This window comes from Mus caroli, chromosome 14, assembly GCF_900094665.2.
Source record: "Mus caroli chromosome 14, CAROLI_EIJ_v1.1, whole genome shotgun sequence".
In the NCBI taxonomy this organism is placed as follows: domain Eukaryota; kingdom Metazoa; phylum Chordata; class Mammalia; order Rodentia; family Muridae; genus Mus; species Mus caroli.
The window spans coordinates 24,875,957-24,894,194 of NC_034583.1; the positions used below are offsets into that span (position 1 = coordinate 24,875,957).

At 41.3% G+C, this 18,238-nt stretch overlaps 1 protein-coding gene across 4 annotated transcripts in view; it reads left to right on the forward strand.

Moving 5' to 3' along the window:
* The window catches only part of Ercc6 (ERCC excision repair 6, chromatin remodeling factor), a 65,074-nt gene that overhangs the window by 28,569 nt on the left and 18,267 nt on the right, over positions 1 to 18,238 (forward strand). For all 4 annotated transcript variants that reach the window (XM_021182209.1, XM_021182211.1, XM_021182210.2 and 1 more), the window contains 4 exons: positions 4,757 to 4,915; positions 10,277 to 10,412; positions 15,527 to 15,697; positions 16,116 to 16,292. In XM_021182209.1, the coding sequence (XP_021037868.1) occupies positions 4,757 to 4,915; positions 10,277 to 10,412; positions 15,527 to 15,697; positions 16,116 to 16,292 (643 nt within the window). The remainder of the gene's footprint in view (positions 1 to 4,756; positions 4,916 to 10,276; positions 10,413 to 15,526; positions 15,698 to 16,115; positions 16,293 to 18,238) is intronic.

Below are 18,238 nucleotides of genomic sequence, written 5' to 3' on the forward strand. Positions count from 1 at the left end.
AGATGAAGTTTAATGTCCTGTATAGATTAATTCAGCTGTCAGCCATGCCCTAAACGTATGGAAGGTATCTACTTAAAAATAGCATGCTCTTCATATTTCTTCTCAAAGAGCTTATTTATGCTTGTGTGGTGTGCATATATACACAATAAGCACTGTGATCCTGAGAGACGTCAGGTGAGATCAAGACCTACAAATAATATTTATTTATTAGATTATTGTGTTGGAGGATGGAATCCAGAGCTTTGCTCATGGAGGCAAGTGCACTACCACTCAGCATCCCCACATTACAATTTTATGTCCAGTTGTAATGGCTTTCTGGATTGGAAGCATTTGGGGTGGGGCAGTAAAGAGTAGATATTTATCTCATTAAGCACATAGCAAAACCAGGTCCTAACTGAAGTGGCATGGTTGGGTGGTCTGACTAGAGGAAGAGGAAAGCCGTTTCTGGTCATTTCTGCAGACAAGCCAGTTCATAGCTCAGAAGGCAAATGGTTGGTTCTGCTCCCAGTGAAAAGGAACTATAGAAAGGTAAATAAAGATTACACTTATTGGCAAGCCTTTTTATTTTCTCTGACAAAATTGTTTATTAAGGAACAAGTGAAATAGTGTCCATATTGTACTAGCAAAGAGAAATACCAAATTATACTGAAGGTGATTTCACAAGGACAGGCTGCTGCTGATCAAAGTGAGCTGGCAGGAGTCGAGTTGAATGCATAGTTTAGTATAAGTGTCAGATTTTCTAGCAAAGCAATTTCACAGGTAACAGCATCAAACTTTGCTTTATTAAGTGTATGTAAGAGTCAGTATATTGGCTGTTAACTTTATTATAATTAATATAAATACATGCTTATTAGTGTTCTAAATTTTTCTCAATTATGACTTTCTGGAAAAATTCTGGTTTGTATCTACAAAAATAATTTAAAATACTTTATAAATAATACTAGGGGCTGGTGAGATGGCTCAGTGGGTAAGAGCACCCGACTGCTCTTCCGAAGGTCCGGAGTTCAAATCCCAGCAACCACATGGTGGCTCACAACCATCCGTAACAAGATCTGACTCCCTCTTCTGGAGTGTCTGAAGACAGCTACAGTGTACTTACATATAATCAATAAATAAATCTTAAAAAAAATAATACTAGATTTCATATTTTCTACTGTAAGAAAATGGAGGATAGATAGAGACTGTGTTTTTAAAAAGTTAATTATGTATGTGGATTCTTTGCCTATATGTATGCTGTCTGCATGCAGTGCCCACAGAGGCCAGAAGAGGGGGCCAGGTGCCCTGGAACTGAGTTCTAGTGGGTGGTGAGCTGCTGTGCAGGTGCTGGAAACCACACCCAGGTCCTCTGCAAGAGCAGCAAGTATTACTAACTGCTGAGCTCTCTCCAGCCTCTCATCTCTGCCTCTTTTTTTTTTTTTTTTTAAAGATTTATTTATTTTATGTATGTGAGTACACTGTCACTGTCTTCAGACACACTAGAAGAGGGCATCAGATCCCATTACAGATGGTCGTGAACCACAATGTGGTTGCTGGGAATTGAACTCAGGACCTCTGGAGCCATCTTTCCAGCCCTGATCTCTGCCTTTTTTATGATTAAGTTTTAGCCAAGCCAGTTTACTGCTAAGTTGTGGATATATTTTTTATTCTATTTACTACATTCAGTGAAATTGAATTAACAGGGCATATCTGTACCCCAGGGAGTCAGGAGGCACAGTTTTCCATTTAAGTGCTATTTTCTGCAAGATAATGTTTAACTTCTAAATTTCAGTTTTGAAAGTTTGCCCAGCAAATGTATTCATCTGTATAATTTAACAACCTTATGAAAAACTTCAATTTGTTTTGACCTTACCCTCCACTAAGCTAGTAAATGCAATCCTGGGTTAGTGTGACAATGCCAAGATCCAACACTTCTGTGTGGTTATTATCTGATGCTTCGGTCCCTTGGGGAGAAGAGAGTTTAGTAATTTCCTTGCTGTTGTACAATAATTTAAAAATACCATTTAACTTCCTAAAGAGTAAAATGTATAATGCTTCTCAAGGATTTTGAGAACTAGATTCTAACCCGTTTTCATTTTAACTGTGTGGTTGTTTTATGGTGTATACGACTCAGAATGGAAAGCAATAAAACCCAGGGCCTTCACTGGCTCAGGAGCCAGAGCCTAGATCTCCAGAGCTCAGGTCTTCCGTCCTTACTCACCATACACCCTGCTGACCAGGGTGAGCACACTTCCATTGTCAATGAATAGTCTTCCACTGAAGTTTGAGGTCCTATTTATGGTGTGGGTTGGGGGAGCTAGCTCCTTACCCAGGCTTTGTACAGTCTCTGGCTGGTGAGATTCAGTTCCTGGGCTGCTTTGTAACTATTTCTCCTTCAGTTATTTCTGTATTACTTCTCACCTTGTGTAAACAGCCCATTGTGCACCTTCTGACCCTTGGGGTTTTAGGTAGGAGATGGCAAAACACCTGGCCCACTGTTGCTGATTCTCCAGGGTCACATGGAATCTAGTGTCCTTTCCTAATTCCTCAGTTGCTGGTTTCTGAATTCTTACCATTTTAATAAAATTTGGACCCAAGGGAAAGAAGAGTGTTGGCCCTGTGTTGGGTGGATTGATTTCATGGTGGTTGCTAGGAGATCCTGGGCCTGCTTGGAGCTGCTCCCATGGCGTCTCTGCTTTGATAGGACAAGGCCAGTGCCTAGAATCCAGCCATTCTGGACTGTGAGTGCAAACAGTCTATTTTGTTTTGTTTTCTTTATTTTTAATTTTTATTCTTTTGAGACATGGTATTATCATGTAGTCTAGGGTGGTCAAAACTTGCAAGCCTCCTGCCTTAGCCCCTTATGTGTTAGGATTATGGGTACGTAAAGCCAGATTTTCTTCCAAGTCAAGACTAACTGAGCCTTGGCATGCTGGGCAGTCTATTTTCTGTAAAAGGGACTGACCGTAGTTTTATAGGATGAATAGCATCTCTGACTTCTGTTCACTAGGTCCTAATTGTTTTTTGCCACTTGAAAAAAAAAATGTCTGTTGATATTGCCAAATGGCCCAAGGGAGCAAATTATCCCTGCTTCAGGACTGCTCTGCTAGATTTTTCCAAAATGGGGTCACTTTGGAGTCATATAGTTCTGGATTTCAACTTTGTTTGTATGTCACTCTCCTCCCCAACCCCTCCCTCTTTTCCTGAGCCTTTTCCTTCCTATAAAATATGCCACCAACACCCCCTGGAGCCTGCCTAGTCCAGAGCCTCCCTGCAGATATGTTTGTTCAGTGGGAGTCATTGTGGTCCCAGGGCATGCGATGCGTTTATGGGACTTTTCAAATTGTCTTATTTTTATACTTAATTGGGTTTTGATTTTTTAATTCTTTCTCCAAAGTGTATTTATTATAATTAGTCAAACTAATAAGCAGTAAGTGTCTCAGAATTTTTCTTACACATGAGCAATGATGTTACCACCAGATTCACACTTAATTGACTTAATACTGAGAGAAAATAATGGCACATCTACTGAAAGGAGTTAAGTAGCAGCTCACCAAGAACCAAGGTCTGCAATGAGATGGGCTCATTTGTCTGACTGTGTGTCTGTCTGTTCCTTATCTCCCTCCCTCCCTTGTTTCAAGGCAGACCTGGAACTCCTGGAATTCTGCCCTAGCCCGCGTCCTGCAGCTACAGACAGGCCCATCTCAGAACATTATCTCAGTAGGCAGTAAAGTTGGAGTGATGAGCCTACCTTCTCGTACTGTGGGAACAGCCGTAGCTTTGGTGTTTTCTATGGGCGGATTGTCCTTTGGCTTTTATCATAAGTGGGTTTTGCTTATGTTTTTTTAATTTGGCAGATAATCTTCATACCATTCTATGGTATCAGGTCATTATTCACTACTGAAAATATTTTTGTTTTATTACTTAAACACAAAACAGACCTTAGAGGTTTCCAGGGTTGAGTGTGTAAAATGCTAAAGAAAGGAAAATACCAGTTGGATTTTTTTTTTTTTTTTGAGAGGGGAAAGGGAGATACTGTTTTATTTACTTAAAATCCTTATTTAAAATTTTATAGTCCTGGCCTTGTAACTTTTGTTAAAATCCTTGAGTGCTTTGAAATACTAAAAGACCTATTGTGCTGTTTGTCCTTTATAAATAGTTCTTTTTTTACATCTGTTAATTGTGCAACAGAATCATCTGTTACACACTAATTTTAACAACGATTCTATTACTCATACTTGCTTATGGCCTTAAATTTTAATTGAATTTTCCCTAGTAAAAGATAATATGATTACAAAGTGACTTTACAATTATGTAAGCTATAAGCTGTGGTGGTCTCTTCTGTGCTTTTTTGATGCTATTTAGATTGAAAAAAATGTAACACTTCTTTTTTTTTTTGTAGAAAAACTTATAGACCTTTATATACTTAGAATATTTGCGATTCTTATTTTGCAGAAAGTGAGTCAGAGCTAGTAAGTTTATGCTTGTTAATCAAGCTATAGCTAATGTTGAAAACGAATAAATAGTTCTAATTACCCCATCTATCAGTTTAATTAGAAATGTGTTAACATTCTATAACAAAAAATTATGATTTTTATGCCTAAGTGATCAAAAATGTATGGCCTTATAAATATAACAGTCATATAAAACACGCATGCGGGAGGCTTCTCTGACTGGACCAGAACCTAACCAGATGACTAATTCATGAGGACTTTGTATTACAGTCTGTGTTACCCACTGTTTGCCATTCTCTTTCCTTGTTGGTGTTTTGTCGTTGTAGGTATCAGCAGACAGGTGTTAGGTGGCTGTGGGAATTGCACTGCCAGCAGGCAGGAGGAATTCTGGGAGACGAAATGGGATTGGGCAAGACCATCCAGATAATTGCCTTCTTGGCAGGTCTGAGCTACAGCAAGATCAGGACTCGCGGTTCAAATTACAGGCAAGTGCTCCTCTGCAGACTGTCAGTCTGTGGAGCTCAATTAATATTTCATCAGATGGATTGCTGTGGAGGAGGGTCTTGTGAATTATTGATGACATTTCAATTACAATATTCCTTTAATTCTTTTAGTGGGGGACATCAAAGGAAAAATTTTACGAGACAATGGAGCTGTAGGGCAGGAGAAATTAAACATGTAACACTTGTAATGAATTCCAGGCGTTGATGCTTCATTTTGCAGATGGGCCCCACTAGATATTTTGGGTCAATACAATGTCTAAGGTTAGCTCTTGCAAATGGATTGTTTACAAACTCAATTATGTTAATATCAATAGTTTACACAATATGGAATTTTAAATTAGACATAATACCTTTAGTCCCATTTATTAAATTTTACATTAAAATATTTGTTCTGGCAGGAGACCAGGTGAGTATTACAGTAAGGATGAGTCTGCTCCTGGGCAAAGTTGGAGCTTTGAAGAAGCCTTCCTCTACGGTTTCGTACTCTAAGTCTGTGTGTTGGGTAGCATTTAGAGGTGTGCTCAATCTCTTGGAGTGAAATGACTTAGTCTGCTCAGGATGTTTTAGACTCCCTTCCCAAGTTCAGCACCTGAATGACTTCCAGAAAGTGTAGACAGAAGAATGAGCATTTACTCTGTTTGCAGGGAGCACTGAAATGTTTGCTCTTGTAATAAAAGACCTGTGAGCATTTACCTGGCTTAAGTTGTAAATTATCTTATGGAAATCTATATTGGTAACAATGTTGTGAGATAAATGACATAGGATGTTTGATCTTGGACAAAGATATGTTCTAGCAGGTTTACCTAATAAGCAGTGATGGAGTTACCAAGTGGATCTGTGTCCTATGACTTGAGGCACTCTCTGTATGCAGTTTGCAGATATTTTTGAAATAGTGTTGATGTGTTGAAAGTCAGCAACTGCAGAACATTATTGCCCACATTTTAAGGAAGTGTCACAAAAATATGTAGTAGAGAACCAGATATGTATCTAAACCCCTGCAACTAAAGGCTATTATTGAGTCTCCCAAGGATCCTGGCCAGATTTTATTTGTTACTATTTTTTTTAAATGTATTACTTTTGCTCAGTTAATAGGCCAGCACTTCTTGTGAGGAATGTTTGAAGTTTTCAGATTTTTTTAAAAAAAAGATTCATTTTTAGTATGTCTGTTTGTGCATGTGCCTGTACATATATGTTGGAAGTATGTGTGTATGACTGCAAGTACCTGTGGAATCCCGAAGAGGATGCTGGATCCCCTGGAGCTGGAGTCATAGCTGGAAGATGTGAGTGGGTGCTGGGAACTGAACTCGGGTCCTCTGTAAAAGCAGTGTGTGCTCTTAACTATTGAGTCATCTCTCACCCCTACATAGTTTTCAAAGTCTCCTGTAGGAGAAGGAAACCTGTTAAAAGATTTTAAAAACTAAACATTGTGTGCCAGTCCAGGAAAGCTGTAGTGAAGTAGGAGAGCCTCTGCAGCCATCAGACACTTCTGTAAATTAGAATATATTGTGCTTGGAAATATAAAGATGTTCTAGCCTAAGAAGTAAGTCAGCTGAAAATGGGCATCTGAGGTTTTCCTGACTGTGACTTTTACTTGGCATTTACAAATAACCTTTTCTGTTCCAAATAGGTCTGGTCTCTACAGCTCTTTGGAGGTTTTCTGATAGCTAGAATGTCCTAACTGTCCCAGATGTTTCTAGGGCTTTCTCTCCTTAAGTGATTTCTGGAATTTTTTCATTTCCCCATTTCTTTCTTCTTTCTGTCCCATTATCATGAACCTTGTGTGGAGTCTTAATATTCTGTGCAGAGGAGACCTCAACTCATCCCTGCAGTGTAGTTTTGATATAAAAGTTAAAGCATGTTTTCTTGACTGGTGACAATCCTACAAGGATGAAGGTAGGGCTTCTAATGAGCATCAGCTGCAATCAATTAACTATCAATGCTCATATTCTCTTTCCATAATGAAATAGTGTGGCATATTGGACTAGCGCCCAAATCCTCTTTATTAAAATCCTATTGGTGGGACTGGCTGTGAGGATATGGCAGTGTATCAGCCACACTGTAGGCTGTGAAGAACGATTGTGTCATGGCCTTCTGTACTAGGTGAACTTATGTCTTAAAGAAAAATAGCCCTTAAAGCAACAGGAAGGAAGTAAGTGTAAGCCAGTATTGCATTGTTGGCTACAGATGTTGGGGTCCCAGTAGGAGGTGGCCTAGTTTCAAGGTCTGTGAACATTGTGAATCTGCAAGTCTCTGTGATGTCATGAAACTTCTCTTAAAAGTCGTTTGTTATATTAGTTTATGTTTTGGTGGATGGTGTACAACAGTTTGTCTTTAGAAGAGAAAGCAGCATGTTGCAGGAGTGCAGAAGTGGCTGCTGGATGCTGGCAGCAGTGTTTCTGGAGACGCTGAGCACACTGGCTTTTTACTTGAGCATTCCTATAGTGACGTATCCTCTGAATTTTATAACAGGGAGATGTTATAAAATTAATACTTGACTTGGTTGTCATTTAATTAATTTCTAATGAAGAGTTAAAGTCCTAAAAAAGTTAACAAACTTAGAAGTGTAAATGTTACACTTTGTAATTCCCAGTAAGTCCTAGGCTCTAGCGCTTCACTCATAAATTGTAGTATTTGACCATGGAGCTATTGACTAGTCCTAAATTCATTAAATAATCAATGATAATCAAAGATGAAAGGAGCTATTGCATGTTTGGTAATTGATGCTAATCACTAGTACATTTAGCCATTTCGAATCATCTCAGTGATATTGAGGCTCAGAAAGTGGTTCACTTGCCTGTTAATGGATTTGATTGCCCCCTCTTTGGTCCAGGAATAGACTGCCTCAGCTGTGGGATTTCAGCTCAGCATGAAAACCTCTTCTAACAGTAAGAATGACAGAAATTAAAGGACACAGCAGAGCCAGGTGGCAGGTCAGCTGGGATTAAATAGCAGCCGTAAGTGAGCAAGCGTATCATCCACATAGCAGGTTATAGAAGGTGTGCTATTAGGAGAGGAAATGCTGTACAACCCAAAGAGCTGTACATACACATTCCAACTTGTTTGGAGGGAGCATGCTTTCAACCACTGTAGACAGCTGTTGATTGGCTGTTTCCTAATCCCTGTCAAGTGCATATAGATAACAACTTGGTTTTATTCTCACTGGAGGCTATAAAGAACCTGGCACATTTAATCCTTTAAAAGGAATGCTATTATTGTAGGGGCTGGGGTCAGGGACCAGGGCAGAGTCCTGCTCTCCCTAGGGAGAGTAAAAGACCCTGACTGGGCCCTGCCTTTGGTGACAACATGGCTTGGAAATTCTGTGAGAAGGGTTGAGTTTGTTAGGACCACTGAATTCTCTGTTCCAACTCTGAGGTCCAGGAGACAGTGACCCTATACAACAGGAGGTGGAAGGCTCATAAGTGGACTGAGACTTTTCATCATGTTGAACTGTAGGGGTAAAGCTTTTAGTTAGAGTTGGCCAGCATCTTATTTTTCTGTTAGACCAATTATTTTTTAGATGATAGTTTTTAAAATCTCAAGCTCTGTGTGACTTAGATTGAAATCTTAAACATTTTTAAGTTCAGGAATCATTTCCTAAGTTGTAATAAGAATATAAAAATTATACATAATTTGTCAGCTTAAAAATCATTCACATTATCACATTTATCCTTTACATGCTGCGGGCTAGGCCCTGAGGTCCTACCATAAAGAGATTGTCCCGGCTTCTAAAGAGCTGAAGAGAAATGATGTACATTATAGTGGGCTTAGCGTGGGTACCCCACGGAGGGCTCATCTACTTGTCTGGTGAGAAGGGCCAGCTCTCTCAAGGATAAGGTGGTGGCGGCAGGAGAGAGAAGAGCCAAAGAAGAAGGAAGCAAATGTCTAGAAGACAGAAGTGCACTACATATGGTCTGGGACAGTGCAGGCTGGCAGAGTCCAGGGTCTGGTGCTAACCGTATCAGCAGGAAGACAGCTGAGGCAGGAACCAGACATGCACGGTCTCATAGTCCAGGCCAAGGTGTAGATGCTCGTCTAAGAGCAGTGTGCAGCCATTGGAGGGGACAGGACACCCAGATTTTGCTTTCAGAAAGTGCTAGAAGATGCTAGAATGTGGATGAGATGCAAGTGGCTGCACTGTACAGGGAAAGAGGTGGTGACTTGTGGAGAGATTTAGTGGGTAGAAGGGATGTAAACTTGTACAGGTGCCTTACGGTGGGGAGCAAGAGGATTGATCAGAGAACCATATCTGACCTGCTTTGAACAATAGTTCTGTTGTTAAGATTGGTTAGCCATGAGGGAGAGGTGGCATGCATTCCTGTGGGGGCATCACTATAGAGTTTGACTTGTGCTTCATCTTAAGCACCAAATAGCGTACATACACACAGCAGGAGAGAGGAAGAAAAATAGCTTCCTAACCTGCACAGTGAGTTCTTCCTTCCTATGCCAAGCACTTCTTCTTGTGCAAGTTTTAGGGGCACGTTGTGCTGTTGGGCAGTAGACAGAGGGATCACTGTTTTATGGCATACCAGTGCTTAAGACCCCATAAAATACAACTTTCTGGGAGCCAGTTATGTCTGCTCCCAGTGGAGCTAGGGGAAGACCATGATGAGGTGCCTTCACCTGCCTTCCAGCTCCTGTTTCTATGTGTTCTATGGAATATTTCAACTCTCCCTCGTCTGTCCCTGCCTATTTAGGTCATATTACCCTCTGAGTTATATATAAAGTAATGCTGCTCAACGCTTTCTGAGTGACTCAGTGAGCACTGCAGCTCAGCTTCCTTCCCTGCAGGGGGCAATCTCTGGGATGTTCCTCCATAGTGTTGCCATTGCTTAGGGAAGTAGGCAGCTTGTCAGTGAGAGGAGGCTCCAGCGAGCTTCTGAACTGTGTCTGTCATGCATGCTTTCTAGAGCAGTAAAGGCATATTGAAATTCCATGGGCTGAAAGCTCTGGCATTTGGGAAATCTTCATACAAAGTGAAGCTGCTGTTATGCTCTTTGGTTAGGATACACTGTTATCTGGACTGGTGAGAAACACAAGGAGGGAGGGAGAAGAGTTTTTGTTGTGTTTTGTTTTATTTTTATTTTCTTCTTTACTATTGATGTTGGCTTCCAAGTGTACCATTTACTGTTTGTTCTTAATTCCTGCATGCACTAAGCGATGAATGGGTTCATACAGATTTTCCCTACTGTTAACCTCGGTAGCTTTTTTCCTTAAAGAAAGCATCAGTAAATTTTCATAGGTTATTTTCTTTTTTGAACCTTGCAAGGTTTTTGTTGTTGGCTGCTGGTCACTTTCTCTACTGTCTTTCATGGTTGTGTTTTCTTCTTGGACTTTTGGGTGCAGGTTCGAGGGACTAGGCCCCACTATAATTGTCTGCCCAACGACAGTGATGCATCAGTGGGTGAAGGAATTCCACACGTGGTGGCCTCCATTCAGAGTGGCAGTTCTGCATGAAACAGGTTCCTATGCCCACAAAAAGGTAATGGTGCAGTGAGAAGCTACATGTTTGACTTTTTTCCCTTTCAAATGTTCTTATGTATATTTCTTTCATTTTAACTTATTTAATTATTGACTTGTAACTCCATATTATCAAACAGATATGAACAAAGGCTTTCTTTTTTCTTTTTGGTTTTTTTTTTCAAGACAGGGTTTCTCTGTGTAGCCTTGGCTGTCCTGGAACTCACTCTCTGTAGCTCAGGCTGGCCTTGAACTCAGAAATCCACCTGCCTCTGCCTCCCAAGTGCTAGGATTAAAGGCATGCGCCACCACTGTCCAGCAAACAAAGGCTTTCTTGTTAATAGTCTGGTAGTATGTTTTGATGTCCAACAAAGCATAGCTGGGCACAGACAGGGGGCCACAGGCCGACCGTATGCATGGGATCACAAATCTACATGGCAGTTTACTGGAGGGAGGTTGACTTTAGCAGCTTTAAGCAGGTTGAGAAAAGTGAATTTGAAAAGTAACACAGACTGAACATCTCTAATCAGAGATGCAAGATGCTTCGGATTTGAAGATGAGTCCATACCTGACTTATATATGAGAGGCCTTCACCTTGGGACTAACATGTCACCTTCGCTTACATCAGTTCCATCTTCTTTGCTCTCCTCATTTGTGGTGGTTTTTTGAGAGTCTTCTTCTGTAGCCGTGGCTGGCCTTGAACTTGTGACCTCCTGCCCCTGCGTCCTTCATGATGAGGCACTCCTGCTACGCTTGCATTCCTGCACATGGTTGTTTCTGTTTCCCCTAACTGCTTTTCAGTGCAGTTTTTGTTTTTCCTTACAGAAAAAAATTATGTATGAGTTGATTAATATTTATGTGTGGAACAACTGTAAATGCTGTCTATAGTCCAGGTGTTTCATATTGTGAGGTCTCAGGAAGAAAGGGGCATGATGTTTTCAATTAATCCTGAAAAGCCCACTCTTCTTGGAAAGAGCACACGTGAAAGATAATGAAGGCAGGCAGTCTGTGGTGCTTACCTCACCACGCTGCACAGTGGGGGGCGCCTCATTAGCATTGTTTTGAAAAGCTTACTTAACAATTAAGAATCATCTTTTCAGTTTGCTCGAAGATGTATCATGAGAGACTGCTTGTATTCTAAAGTAACCGTTATGTCTCCCACCTTTTCCTGAGGGATTTCCAGGGATTTTGTGGACGTTTTAGATAATCCAAAGGGTTTTGACTCATTTTGATCAACTCACATTCCTAGAGTCCTAGAAATGAAAAAAAAAAACAAAAACAAAAAAAACCCCACCCATCTCCTGAAGTTTCAGGACAAGGTTTGTTTACTGCAGCGGGGTTTGAGCGGCACACATGCCTGCTGGAAAGGAATTGTGAAACTGATATTTTACTGGCCTCCCTAAGACTGGCTTGTAGATTGAGAGTTTTGATGGTTTTATGAGGCTTATTGAGGTAATGTATACGCATGAAGAACATTGTGCGTTCTGTGACAGGTAACAGTGGCTCACTTATTTTCTCGATAGCAACAGGCTTTGAACCTGGTAGCCGAGAAGGATGGTCCCAAAGACTGTTTGGTATGCGTTCTAGACAGGAAAGTTCATCATGATCTTCTTATTGAAAGTGTTCATGGCCAATGTTTAGATCTTTTTTCTCTCATGTAGAAAATGAAAGAATGATTTAGAACGTTACAGTTCTTTTTGGGAAGTACAAGGTTAAGGAATGGTTCAAACACAAAACAGCGCTTGACCATTTGACGAGTGCTGTCTTAGATTCTTTACAAAAGCCTGCTTTCTGGAACAAGAGCCAGCACTTGACTTCTTAAAAAGTTGAAAGGGGGGTTGGAGAGATGGCTCAGTGATTAAGAGCACTGGCTACTCTTGCCGAGGTCCTGAGTTCAGTTCCCAGCAACCACATGGTGGCTCACAACCATATGTAATGGGATCCGATGCCTTCTTCTGGTGTGTTTGAAGGGAGTGACAGTGTGCTCACATACTTAAAAGGAATAAATAAAAAAAAAAGTAGAAAGGGAGTGGGTAAGATAGCTCAGTGGGTAGAAGTGCTTTTGCACAGGTTTGATCCCTGGATCTCATAAGGTGGCCAGAGAAAACCGCTCCAGAGACTTGTCCCCTTATCACCACATGCATATGCATGTTGTGGCAACACATGGAGACAGGCGGACAGACACTCACACCCCCTCACACAGTGAGAACAATAAAGAAACAAATAAAAATTAACTGCAAAGGGAGAGGGAAAAATAACAAGAAGTCAGAATAGACAGAGTAGCCATATGCTCCTTCAAGCCTCCTGAACATTTCAGACTCATTACAAGCACAATTACAAAACAAAGTGTGTTTCCTAGTAACTCGGAAATGCTCTGTGCACTGATACCAGGAGCCATAGACTCCGTTTGTTCTGGAGGTACACTGCAAGATTTCGTTGCTGGAGCCCCCTTTTCTTCATTGTCAGCACAAATCCTTGTTTATTAAAGATTTAGCTTGAAGGAAATTTTAATTAATTACAGGTGCAGTAAATCCTGCCTGGGAAGCTGCCGAGTGTTTGCTGTGAATGGCCTTCATGTGCCTGTGCTTCACTGGTTTTCCCCACTGCCTGACAGTGTGATTTATGGCTGTTGTTTTCTACCAGTCCACTGTTTGCCCTCTAGGAGGGATTGGTCTCCTGAGCCTCCATAATAACGGCAGCACTTCCTCAGACATCTTTTAATGACAACAGTACTACATTCAGTAAGTCAGGCTAATTGCAGATGTACCCTATTAATTGCAAAAACTAGGAGAGGTTACATATTTTACAAGCTTTTAATTTGAAACCGCCCGAGATGATTTGTCTTAAGTGTTTGGATTGAGACGTCCATAATATTCAACAATTCGCCATTATTGAAACTCCAGTCTAGGCAGTTATAGAAATCTGAGATTGAATCAGGTGAATACCAATAGTCATAGATAGGTTGTTACCCAGTAGAGATTATATTTTCATTGTAAACATTTTGTACAACTTCTTGTTCTGTCTGTAAGGCATCTTTAAAGTTCTTTGTGATCATTATACATCTTTCTGAACACAATAGAAGTAGGAATTCTGTGGTTCTGTCGTTAACATTGCAGAATGTCCAAATAAACTTCAGTTCTCGGCAATCACAGGAAGCTACCCATTGCTCCAGTGGTGTCCACTTGGCAGGTCAGTGTCTTGTTAGTTTAACTGTGGTAAAGCATCTAGCTACATCAAGTGATTTCAAGAACCCTTTTTGGGATTGGGCGCCTTAAGGGTAAGTGGGGTGACCATGGCAAGCCTGTGCAACAGTCGGAAGTCCCAGGGCTCATGAGCAAGTGTACCCACATTTGCAGGTCTTAGCCAAAGTCAGTCAGTGATTGTTTTGTAATTTGAGTTGTGGTGGTTTATTTCAAGCCCCGGGCAATTGTAATTATTCTCCCTTTTCTGTCTCTCACTGGGTACAGCCAACACCAGGATGGCACTCAGGCATGGAGTATCCATTGCTATCACTTCATGCTCTACCTACTGCATGGCTTGGGATGCCCCTGCTCTCCTGGAGGGAAACAGGGATGGACCTGGGTGCTGCTTGCCTAGAGTCTTGGAAGAATATGCAGATGTGGAGGAACTAAGGGAATTAGCTCTAGCATCTCAGAGTTGTGGGGTTCATAGTGAGGCTCAGGAGTGGAGTCTGCCCTTAGGGTGGTTCTTTCTGCACTGATCACTAGCAGCTGAAGGAGTGGCATGTATCAAGGAGGTGGATTGAGTCTTAGCTCCGTGCTCATGTTTGCAAGACTGCATCAAAATAATTGACCTATTGGCGTTGTGTTATGCATCAGACGCTGAACTTTTCAAGTGGTATGTGGCAAAAGAGTAGTCACATAGTCAGTTGATACCTGTTGAGGCTTTTTACGCTCCTTAAATGCCTTGTATGTTGTGACACTTCAGTTTCTCTTCATCCCTCTTTAAACTCCTTTATACTCCTTTATACACGTGCATACATAGATGGATACACACATGTGTATCCATCTGTACACCCTGTTTTGAGACGGGGTCTCACTGTGTAGCTGAAACCCTAGCTTAAAGACAGAGAGGGGTGGGGCTGGCTCAGGGTATAAAGGCACTTGCCACTAAGACTGACAACCAGAGTTCAATTCCAAACTCCACAAAGCACAAAGAGAGAACAATGCCCACAAGTTGTCTTCACCTCCACATATAGTACCATGACACCATGAGCTCGGTGTTATACATATGCACAACCATATGACGGCCTTGAAGCTTGGAATCCTCTGACCTCCATCCCCAGAGTACTGAGATTAGCGTCCGTGTGAGCTTGCTCTCTCTCTCTGCCCCAGCAGCTGTCTGTGGGACACTCACCCACACTTCCCTGTGCACTTACCTGGACAGCTTGCAGGCAGCTGAGTTTTTGAACTCCTGCCTCACTGAAGCCCTGCTCACATAGGATTCTAGGTTTTGACCTTTCTCTGCTAAGAATTATGTATTTCTCTTCAGAAAAATTATTTATTTCTGACATTTTAAGCTCTAGGAAAGATGTTTGATAAGGACTATTTCCTTGGAAGGAAAACTTTTCTTTGTGTTCTCCTGCCCAGACGTTTCCTCTTTATTCCTTACTTTGAAGATTCAGTCATCTAAAGCTATGCATGCGATAGGGCCTTTCATGATTTTGCTGACATTTGGAGATGTTTTTCTCCAGACTCAGGCCTCCTAGCTGTGGGATTTTCTATTACACTTTACGTCATCATCTTTATACCTTTCTTGCCTTCCCTTACACCATTCAGTCTTTCACTGTTTCTTTCACTTTCTAGCTTTTGTTGTAGTGATCATTTTTCCTCAGCTTTGTTTTAAAGATGGAACGGGGTCAGACACAAAGGGTGATTTAGAAAGGCAACAGTTGAGTAACTGATTTCGTTTCTGTGACTGCCTTCTTTGAGGGCTCCACTTTAGGGTGCTTACTATTTTGCAGACTAACCAAATATGAAGTGCTGATGCATGCAGTTATGTTTGTACTCGTGCTTGTATATCTTCGTGGTGTGCTTTAGGCGCTCTCATGATAACCCAAATCTAACCTTTTGCTCCTTACTCAAATCTGCCCTTTCTGTGCTGTTTTGGTTCTAGGAGAGGCTGATTCGAGATATTGTTTATTGCCATGGAGTTTTGATAACTTCGTATTCATACATCCGACTGATGCAAGATGACATTAGCAGACATGACTGGCACTATGTCATCTTAGATGAAGGACACAAAATTCGAAATCCAAACGCTGCAGTCACCCTTGCTTGCAAACAGGTACGGTTGCTCACAAAGGGGGAGTTGCAGTTGAGTAGTGGTATTTAATTGTAGGGTAGGCTGTTTGCTTTATGAATACATTTATTGAATCGTGTATCAATTGTAGAAAATTCCTTATACCCGTCCTTTGTGATTTTCATTGTTCAGGTCTTTTGTAAGGGTCGGCTTTTAGAATGTAATCAAATCCCACTCTAATAGGTGCTGGTTAACTTGAACAAGACAGAATTCTTCTCAGTGTTTTCTTCCATATGCAGTTAGAAAGTTGGACAAAATACCCAGTTTGGAGAGGACCAAAATAATGGACAAACAAAAATCATTATTAAACACATTAAGTAACAATTACTTGTGTTTTAGGGTTGATGGCATTCATATGTTACAAAGGAAATTTCATAGAACAGTGTCTCATTTCCTCATCTAGTTCCGGACACCTCATCGGATTATCTTGTCCGGCTCACCGATGCAGAATAACCTCCGAGAGCTGTGGTCACTCTTCGACTTCATCTTCCCAGGAAAGCTGGGCACATTGCCTGTGTTTATGGAGCAGTTCTCTGTCCCCATCACCATGGGAGGCTATTCCAATGCTTCCCCAGTTCAGGTAATACAGTGGGAGGAACACCATTTCCCTAAACGTATACTTTGTAGCCAAGTCATTGGGGTGTAAAGGAAGATGGCCAGGCTTATAAATTAGTGTCTGATAAAAATCAGGTTTACAGATAAAGTTTTAAAAATTCATGTACACCATTTACTTAAGGAAAGCAGAAGAATAAAACTTCCCTCTTCACAAGAGAAAGGAAATGATTTCAGTACTGATCTCGCTGGGAAAAGTTGTTCAGATATGAAGTTTAACAATAATCTTGGAAGTAAACACAAGAGCAGTGGGCAGTCATGGAAAAGATTGAGCAGTTCTGGACAGGGTACACTTTGGTGTCAGCCAGGGCAGGCTTCCTTTTACAGTGAGAAGAGGTGGACTGAAGGTAGAAAAGATACAAGGAACCACTCCTTCCTGTAACCTGGCTCTGGGAAAACAGGCCACAGAGTGTGTGTAGAGAAGCTGGAACTAGGGGCCTTAAGAGGAAGTCAGTGGTTGCCGAGGGACAGCAGGAAGGCATTTGATCCAGCAGGTAAAGGTAGTAGTTCTTGGGGTATTTGGGCTGTAAGTAGTCATGAGAAGGCTGGCATTAGAGAGTTGGCTTTTGAGGGGGAAGTGAGGAGCTGGACCAAGACTTATTAGGTAGTGGTGTCTTGGAATAACCCAGTCGGAGATCCAGGTGATATTTTAGGCAGGATGAATAAATAAGCAAGGTCTAGACACTGATAGAATAAAGGAAACAGAGTTGGTCTTACTGTACCTGACTGAGGCTTTAGGCCTGGGCCACAGGTACTTTTGGGTTTGTATGAATTTAGAGGGTGGGGCTCTCCTGAGGGCAATCTGTGACCAATGGAAGGAGGCTGCAGCCCTGCAGTGAAGTAGGGTATCTATGTGTCCCTAATCAGATGGGGAGGTGCCTCATGGGTCCTGGCTAGGCCAAGACCAAAGTTCTCCTTCAAAAGATCGATGATCTGATGTTTTGGAATACTTAATTACAGAAACAATTTTATACTTTAAAGCCAGAGGCTTGTCAAAGCCAATTTTAATAGCTTTCTCTGTGTTTTATAAATTGTGAAATTTTACACCTCAGGCTTATAAGTCATCTGTACCTCATCTCCTTAAAGGTGACTTCTGTCATTGTCCCAGTGATAAGCTTAGAGGGTAGAAGTAGTCACCAGGTCAGCCTCTGGGTGTTGCATGTTCTGCCTGTGTTTTGTAATTATTCACGCTCATTCACACGGCGCTTGCATACAAACAGGTGTGCATACACGATGCAGACACAAGTGAGGAGTCCTTAGAGTCTTTTCAAATATTATGTATTTAATGTGTTTAACTTGAACTTTTCTGTGTTTAGTTGCTTAAACTTTTAAAGCTATGTTTCTTATATTTAAATTTTAGATTTTTTTTTTGGATTTTGTTTTATGAATAATAATTTGCTAAATTATTGAACCTATTTAGAGTTTTTTAAGGCATCAATAATTAATTGAAGCCTTTGCTTGCCCGTAAGTGAATTGAAGAGGGTGTGGCTTCCTGGGCTCCAGTCTTTGTTTTTCTGTGTACAGTTAATGCCCTCTCAGGTGGCCATGTTCACTGTGGGGCCATATGCTCCCTTTTCGGCTAGAGTGACCTTTCATTTCTGGGATCACAGGGCTCCTCCTGAGCTCACTCTCCAGAGTCTCATCTCCCTGTATTAGCGGGTGGCTCCCACCGCAACAGCTCTCACTACACTTAGCTTTTGATCTCTACCCTTGCAGGGCCCAGTTCCTTTGTAGCTCCTGCAGATTACAAGATTATAAATAGGGATTTATTTGAAACTAGTTTTCTCTCAAGAGGATGGTCAGTAACCTAAGTCTTTACTTTCCTGCTTAACTAAATAGTACAGTGATAACTAAAACAAGTGTAGAAGAGGAGGTAAACAGGCTTTTCCTCTCTCATATGTTTTGGTTAGTGAG